The sequence below is a fragment of the Echinops telfairi genome, unplaced genomic scaffold (assembly GCF_000313985.2).
Source record: "Echinops telfairi isolate 266 unplaced genomic scaffold, ASM31398v2 ScPeMD7_3533;HRSCAF=4204_0, whole genome shotgun sequence".
Taxonomy (NCBI): domain Eukaryota; kingdom Metazoa; phylum Chordata; class Mammalia; order Afrosoricida; family Tenrecidae; genus Echinops; species Echinops telfairi.
Genome location: NW_022107431.1, coordinates 91,994,702 through 92,003,876, shown reverse-complemented (window position 1 = coordinate 92,003,876; position 9,175 = coordinate 91,994,702). Strand labels below are relative to the sequence as shown.

General features: G+C 39.1%; 1 protein-coding gene across 1 annotated transcript in view; it reads right to left on the bottom strand.

Moving 5' to 3' along the window:
- The window catches only part of ME1 (malic enzyme 1), a 178,235-nt gene that overhangs the window by 86,789 nt on the left and 82,271 nt on the right, over window positions 1–9,175 (bottom strand). Inside the window, exon 6 of the mRNA XM_004696285.3 lies at window positions 1,597–1,700. Coding sequence (XP_004696342.2) covers window positions 1,597–1,700 — 104 coding nt within the window. The remainder of the gene's footprint in view (window positions 1–1,596; window positions 1,701–9,175) is intronic.

The following is a 9,175-nucleotide window of genomic DNA, read 5'->3' as shown; positions in this document are numbered from 1 at the left end:
GACAGGGCGTGGTGCCCCAACAGGCTAGACAGGAAAACACAAGCTTTTCTTTCTTGGTATATTTTAATTTGTTCTTCGTCAGTGGCTTGATGTTGTTGCTGTTTTGTTCTTTTCTTAATTTCATCAACAAAAAAAGCATATGGGCCATATTATATTAATAATGTATTTAATGGCTTCTTTGTTGAATTTGACTAATATAAATATCAATTGTACAAACAAATATGAGAGGGCTTCAAAAAGTTCATGGTAAAATTCCATTACCTTTCAATTCCATTTTTCCCTCAACTTGAAACATCTCCTCTTAGGAGCAGTTTTCATTTTCTTTTATATACCCAGGCTGTAAATCTGTACAGGAGCAGATAACTTCATCTTTCTTCTGTGGTGGTTTGAGCTACAGATCTTAGAGGTTAGCAGTCCAACCTGACATTACCATCTGTGTTCCTTTCCACAGGCATTGCCTTGATTAATGTTGCCACTTAAAACGGTACAGCTAAACTCAAAGCCTTACACAGAATTTTACACAATAGACACTCAAAATTAAATAAGGAAAATCCTTAGAAATAATTGTAGCGCATTAACTTGAACTTAAGCTCTTCAGTTTCTCAACTATTTCTATTAATACGTATAACTTATCAAGTAAGTTAATAAATAATAAGGATAAATAAATTGGCCATTTAAAAAAAACAGTCAATACTAATTGGTAAATACAAAATGTACTGAAACCTTGGGTAATGAGAGCTTCAATATATTCTCAATATTTCCAAGCTGATGAAAAGCACTTTTTTGCTATTGGACTCAACTTCTGAAGCATAAACATTATAATAAAAAGAAACCAAAAGTACGTTTTTAGTTACAGTTGATTCTAGTGATGAATTTATTTCTATGAAAATCCAAGGCAACATAAATTTGTTTTTAAATAATACATGGTTTCTGTGGCCATACAGCAATAAATGGGAGAACTGTTAGTAAGTGTGGCAAATTCTCTCAGAATATATGTTAACTTTTGGTGAAAGCCTCTTTTTTACGAAGGAAAAGGAGAGGGACGATTATACAATAATCCTTGGCCCACACATAAACAGTAATTAGGATTAGTGAAAACACAGCCTGCGCTTAACGAAATGCTGTAGATTTAACTGGAAATCATTCTGGTTCTTGCTTCTGGACCTTTCTGAATTGTACTAACTCATGCTCAGTCCCCACCTCCTCTTCTGCTTCTTCTATCACAAAAGGGTCAGAAACAGCCACAATGAAAATAAAGATCAGATTTCACCAGTTTCTAGAAACAACAAAATACAGACTACCAAGAAGAATGAAACCGCTTACTCGGGTAATTTTGTTAACTGCTTCATTCATCACAATTATGCACTTCAATAATCACAGGTTGAAACATTTTTGTGAGAATAGTATCTACAAGGATACCAGAAGAGAAACCTTTTCGGGAAGAAATACTATGTTATCATTTAGCCAGTAACAGGTATATCTTTCTAATTATTAAACTAAACTGCATATAACTTGATAATTTTGTATAGTTCATTATGTTATCTTTACATGTTGAAATTTAATTCAAATATAGATAAAATAAAAAATTATACATACTTGGAAGAAACAGCCTCCATGAATTCATCCAAAAAATCATCATATTCACGACCTCTCACTCTCCTCTGCCGTAGTCCAATGTACAACGGATCCTTAAGTAACTCCTATTAAACAAAATAGAAATACCGATAAGCAGACTTAGCCTGTGATGAAGCTCCTCTGGTCATAGTTGAAGGAAGTTCGATCATGGCAGACATAGTCAGGTCAAAATGTAATATGTTATCATTTGATCTCCCTTTTGACCATTTTAAAGCTGTTTCAGTTTAAAATTAAACAGTGAAAGGAAATACATGTGGTTAAGCCTGGTCTATGGACCAGGGATATGAATAACCGTGCTAAATGCAAAATGAATTACAAGTGCATTGCTGCGGATGCTGCTGTTAGGTTAAAATTTAGCACCTTATCATTTGATCTTCATTATGACCCATTTAAATTTGCTCTAGTTTTTAATACTTTTTGCTTTCTTTCTGATTGAGGTTTTTATCTGTTTTACTTTGTTATTGTTGCTAGTTTGTTTGTTTGGTTTTTTTATGTTCTTTTGTATATGAAATCCAGTATAGGAAAATCTATGGAATCTGGTTACTTGGGGGCATAGCAGGGCAGATTTGGGGAGAAGAGAGTATAAGAATGAAGAAAATGTTGGGAAACTGATTGTGGTCATGATTTTACAACTCTTCATGATGTGACCAAATTATTGAATTGCATGATATGTGAATTATATGCCAATAAAACTAGGGGGGGGGAATACCATGGAGAAAAAAGAAGAAAGAACTATCAACGAATCACTTAATCTTTCTGAGCCTCAATTTCCTCATCTGTATAATAGGGGTAGAACTAGAAATAAAATGCTTCTCTACTGATTCAGAATTAACCTACAGACTTATTGTTTAGTACTAACTGTAGTACTCATGTACTAGGAGCCTGGTGGTGCTGTCAGGTAAGTGGTGGACAGCTAACTGCAAGGGCAGCAGTCCAAGCCCATCAGTTGTTCCTCGGTAGAAAGATGAGGCTCTTTGTTCCCAGCCTGGAAAGTCCTATGTAGAGTTACTATGAGTCAGAATCGACTTGATGGCTGTGGTATTGATTTTTGGTAATCAAACACCAACTAAAAATAATAATTACTAAACATTCAAAACATTACAGACTATTCTGAGAGGGGAGAAATGGAAATAAGATCTCTTGGTGGGGCTAATTAGAAAAACTCAATTCATATTTTGTAAGCAAAATTAATCACCCAAAGAAATGTTAACTTTTGAAATACTAATGTAGGGATTAGAAAGATAACAATTTTCTTCTAAGATTTGATTCCCTTTCCAAACAAAATATTCAAGTAACACTGTGCCACCAGAGCCCTTCCCTTTATATATACTAGCAGTGAATGTTTGAAAAATGAAATAAAATATGCAATTTTCATTTTACAATAGCATACCCTAAAGTATGAAGCTCAGAAATATATTTAACAAAGTATGTGTAAAACCTACACAGTGGAAGCTTAGAAAATACTGTTAAAATAAATTAAAGATTTAAACTGCTTTTAATAAGGCAACTCATGACATGTAACAGTGAAACTGACAAAACGTTACACCTTTAGTGTTTTGCTTTAGGAAAAAAACGTACCTAAGGAACTTGTGAATATTACTAGTAAGAGTTCGACTTAGAACACTGAGTTTATAAACTCATCCCTCAAACTTGTATTATAAATTATTTTAAAACTGATCCTCAGTTTGTGAACAAAATGTAAAGGAAATATAGGTGACCTAGGATTTGCTGGTAAAATATTCCCTAAGTAAATCTTTGTCCCTGGAGGACAAAGATCAAATTAAGAGTGTGGGTTTAACAACTTTTTGAAAACCTCTGAATATATTAAGGTGAAGCCTAACAGACTCTATGGCGAGATAAATGGTTCTCAGAGCTCTTTGACATGCTTGCTACATGTACAGAGATGGATTACTTTAGAAAGAATTGTAGGTAAGGTCTAAAAATTATGAGATCACTCCCCAACCTGCTTAGTCCTGTGTAACACTCTAAATTCCATAGCTTGTCCAATAAACCTACCAGTAGTCTGTAAGAGGTATTGTCAAAAGATGTTGAAATATAAACATACCTCATACATTTCCCATACTTAATTTATACTTTCCTTCCTGGTAACCTGCCTCTCTTTAGGGGCCTTCCATTTCTTCCCAAAGCAAGTATCCGTTATAGCCAAATCTGGTCCACCGGATGAACAAATTGTCCAACCTGCACAAAGTACAATCACAACCTTCCAATCACCCTGGAATGAAAGAACTTTGTTGAAGGAACCAGAAGATGTCACCAGACTAAATCAGACATTTGAAAGCCAAAGATCCATTAAGCTATTTCCTGGTAAAGAATCATAACCCCACCCTAATCCATATTTATAACCATTCCTTGGGCTTTGTTACATATTCATAATTCCCTCAATGTTATTTGCTGGTATAAAATTGCAAATTCTCTTTTTTGACAAGCTTTCCCTGGCAACTCTAGTCCCTGCTTGACCAACCACATTAAACTATTCCATTCACTCTCACTCAATCTCTGTTTTTCAGCCACTCCGAGAACAACTTGGGTAGGTAACTTCTGCAAAGCTTCTTAAACTGTGGGCCATGATCCCATAGGAGGTTGCATAACTGAATGTGGAGGCTGAGAAACATTTGGCAACAGTAAAAGGTTTCTAAAAACACATGACCAAGAATTAACTCAGAAGCAAATGAATAATGAATCTGAGGTGTTTCTGGCAGTACTTGCTCCTATAGCATATTTCTCAGGAAAAAAAGGGGTCATAAGTGGAAAAAGTTTAAGAAGCCCTGGACAGAATGGGTATAATATGATATTAAAATGTTTAAAAACTTGAAATGAGTAATTAAGAGAGAGACAATCCAGTGCTTCTCTGGGTCCACAATGACCACAGGCAAGAAGCAAATCAGAATGCTACTAAGTTGCAAAAATGGGGAATATCTTACAGAAAAGAGGAACAATTTATCAGAAGTCAGAGCTAAGATCCCAAAAGGTGAAGAAAAAGTCTCCGATAATAATTATATGGAGCTACTCCTAGAAAGTTGAAGTGGTTCTTCTCAAAGAACACCCTCTGGTCCCTGAGCAAGTAGCCTGGCAACATATATCAGGTGGAGTTTCAGAAATGCTATGGACCAGTGAGCACTGCATGATTCCTATTCTTTTGTTTGTTTGTTTGTTTGCTTGATACATTGACTGTTATTTCTGGAGTGAGGGTGGGGGCACCGTGGGATGACAGATTCATTCTGACAGATTCATTCTTGGGGAGAGACAGACCAGGGTGCTGTGGGTGCCAGGAGCCTTTAGAACTCCTCACTCTTATTCTCGCCGTCCACAGACTCTGTGGTCACTTCTTCATAATCCTTCTCAAGGGCAACCATGTCCGCTTGGGCCTTGGAGAACTCTCCTTCCTCTATGTCCTCACCAACATACCAGTGCACAAATGTTCATTTGGCATACATCAAGTTAAACTTGTGGTCGAGGCAGGTCCACTCCTCAGCGATGGCTGTGGTACTGCTTAGCATGCAGGTGGCCTGCTGCACCTGGGCCAGGTCCGCCAGGCACCACTGTCAAAGGCTTGTAGTTGATGCTGACCTGGAAACCTGTGGGCACTGGTCCACAAACTGGATAGTGTGCTGTCTTGATGGCGGCAATGGCAGGATTCACATCCTTGGGTACCATGTCTCCACTGTAGAGAAGGCTATGTATATCTGGTTGGCGGGTTCAAAGCAGGCACTGGAGATCTCAGTCACTGAGAGCTGCTCATGGTAGGCCTCCTCAGCTGAGACAATGGGTGAGTAGGTAACGAGGGGAAAGTGGATACGTGGATAGGACACCAGATTGCTCTGGAACTCCATGAAGTCCATGGAGAGGGTGCCGTGAAAGCGCAGAGGCAGTGATGGATGACAATCTGGCCAATGAGCTGGTTGAGGTTGGTGTAGGTCAGGTGCTCAATGTCCTGGTTCCGGCGGCATATGTCATAGATGACCTCATTGTTCACCATGAAGACACAGGCCAAGTACTCCAGAGTGGAGAAGGTGGTCAAGATGGTGTTATAGGGATCCACAACTACCAGGGACACTTGGTGGGCAGGATAGATAGCAGACTCCAACTTGGACTACTTGGCATAGTCAACAGAAATTTCTGCTGCTCCATCAGCAGGGAGGTGAAGCCCAAGCCAGTCCCGCCCCCGAAAGCTAGGGAAGATCAGGAAGCCCTGAAGCCTGGAACACTGGTCTGTCAGTTTTCAGATTCGCTCCAGTGCCAAGCAATGATCTCCGTCCCCAAAGTGTAGTGGCCACAGGCATAGTTGTTAGCAGTGTCTTACTTTTAATTCCTCAGCTGCTCAGGGTGGAAAGGCTGCTCATAAATGCCAGTTATTACCCTATCTATGACAGCAGACTCCAGGTCTACAGGTCTACCAGCCCAGGTAGGGCACCTGTCTACCAGCCCCATCTCACCGAAGGTGTTGAACGAATCATCATCACCACTTCCCAGGGTCTTGTTGCTAGCCATGGTGCTATTTGGCTCGATATTGTGCTCCAGGCAGTAGTGCTCCCAGCAGGCATTGCTCATGTATACCCCAACCTGGCCCACATGGATGGAAATACACTCAAATGTGGTTTTTCCAATTGGCAAAGCTCAGAGACTACAGACAGGCCACAAATCTCCAGCAACACCAGGAATCCCAGCCTATTATTTTCATTTTAAATGCAAGAGTTGATTATGATTATGGTATACTGGGTTATATGTCGGGCTGCTTAACCACAAGGTCAGCCGTTCTAAACTACCATTCTCTCCTCAGAAAGATGAGTCTTTCTACTCCCATAACAAAGTACAGTCTTAGAAATGCATAGGGCCAGTTCTATCCTGTCCTATAGGGGCAACTATGAGTCAGAATTGACTAGATGGCAGTAAATTTGGTTGTGGTTTGGTTACTATCTCACTCTTGTGTGTTTGGTGTATAGGAATAAGTAAGAGGAAGTACACCAAAGAGCCAAACTCAAAAAGCCTCATTTAAATCTAGATCTAATTTAGATGACTGGATGATAAACTCTGGGTCAGTTATTGGGCTGAAATTCCCTGGTGTTTACCCATTGGGCTGCTAGTCACAAAGTCAGCCATTTGAAACGACTTGCAGCTTTGCTGGACAAAGATGAGTCTTTCACTCCCATAGAGTTATAGTATTAGAAACTCACAAGGGCAATTCTACCCTGTCCATTTTGGTGCATTGATAACAGTGAGTTTAGAGGATGGCGAGCAGATTTTGCATGAAAATGTGAATAATTTGTGAAAGATAATGATTCATATGGAAGAGGGCCCCAACTGTTCCAGACATCTCAGCCCAAACTACCAGTCCACAAGGTCAATTATGAACAAGATAGTAATTTTTTAAGTCACTCAGTTTAGGATAGTTTGTTATAGAAAAATTATATATTCTTGTAGGTAGGGATGTGAAGCTAAAGATGTTGAGCCTCTTGAATCATCTGGGTTGACATTTACTTGAAGCCAAAAGAGATTATGACCTAATTTACACCAGTTGTCCTAGTGTAATTATTAGTAGTACTCTCTTTCATCTTCACTGGGTCCTGATTTGGCCAGTAAGCCATGTAATCATCCTACTTTTAATTATAATGCATTACCCAGCAAAGAGTTAAATCCTCTTGGTTAGCTGAAAGTTAGCATGCTATATTATATAAATGCATTTCAGATGAAATATAATATCTGAAACCAAGTTTGTTATAGAGCCATCTGCTCCTTGAGGCATAAAAACTTTAAACAATCTACTGGCAGGCTTCTGAACAGCTAAAGTTGGAGTGCCAATGTGCTCAATGGCTGCCAGAATTAAAATACTTCAATGTTTGGAATATATTTGGCCTTTTTAAATGCGAACTAGAAAAAAAGCACAATTGAGAAAAGATGTTATATGTTTCCCCAGCCTTTCCTATACTAATAATTCACATATATATCACAAATAAGTCTAGCTACAAATTGGAGTCAACGCTGAAGATTTATGAAAAAAATATAGCTTTTGAAATAAATCCCAAATAGCAAAATTCCTATAATTATAATTCTTTCAGTTCCTGTAAAAAAATGACTGTTTTTAAAAATGTGCATGATAATTAAGGTTTGAATAATGAATGTATTCTGAGAGATCTGGATGACAAAAATGCATTTAACGTTTACAAATGGTCATTCAACAAAATTATTCTGTTTTCATGATGGTATCACAGATCAACCAGCCTGGCATATAAGAAATAATATTAATTCACTGGATTAAACACTCAGCAGATCTCTTCTTGGGGAATAAACTAGAGAGTTAATATTATGAAAACACTCAAATATAGTCAGAAGCTGTTTAGAAGGCCTAACCATTCTGAGTGTTTGCGTAACATCAATTCCCCTATTTATTCCCCCAGCAGAGATCACACATAACAGAACTCTGGTGACATAGTGAGTTAACACACTGAGCTTCTAACAGGTCAGTGGTTCAAATCTATTAATCCATCCTTGGGAGAAAGATAAGGCTTTCTGCTCCAGCCAAACCAGCCACTGGGGGCATGCAGCAGAGCAGTGGGGGGAGCAGAGCAATGAAGTCCCCAGGGATAGATGTGGGGCCAGGGCATGGAACCCCATCAGAATCGACTGGAAGCACTCCTAAAGAACAACAAATAGACCCTAAACTATTTATAGGGTTTGTTCTTGTTGCAACTATTGTTTTATTTTCCATTGTTGCTTCGTTGTACTCAGTCTTATGATGGTGCATATTGTTGTCGCTGCATGTCTACCTGGAAGAGATATAGGCGGGATAAACGAGCCAGAAGAGAGAATAATGGGATGACAGTTCCGGGGGAACATGGGAGAGAGGGAGGTGGGGGAAAGGAATGGGTGTTAACAAACCCAGGGACAAGGGAACGAGTGAACCAAAATTAGTGGCAAGGAGGGTGTCGGAAGTCTGGCAGGGCTGGATCAAGGGCAATGTAACTTAGAGGAATTCCTGAAACCCAAATGAAGGCCGAACATGATAGTGGGACAAGAGGAGAGTACAAAGAAATAGAGGAAAGAACTAGGAAGCAAAGGACAGTTACAGAGATCTAAATATAGGCATATACAGATGTAAATGTATTTATATACGATGAGGGGGAAATAGATATATGTACATATATTTATAGATTTAGTATTAAGGAAACAGATGGACAGTGGGCCCCTACTCAAGTACTTCAACGCAAGAACACTTTGTTCTAACAATTCGGCAGTCTGAGATGCTCACCTTCCTAGCACAATCGCTGAAGACAATGAGTGCACAAGCAAATGTGGTGAAGAAAGCTGATGGTGCCCAGCTACCAAAAGATATAGCATCGTGGACCAGAGGATGTACATTGGTACAGATAGCAACTGGAAACACAGGGAATCCAGTATAGATGACTCCTTCAGGACCAGTGGTGGAGGGTGAAGGGAATGTGGGGTAGAAAGAGGGAACCAATTACAAGAATATAAGTATTGCCTCCTCCCTGGGGGATGGACAGCAGAGAAGAGGGCGGAGGGA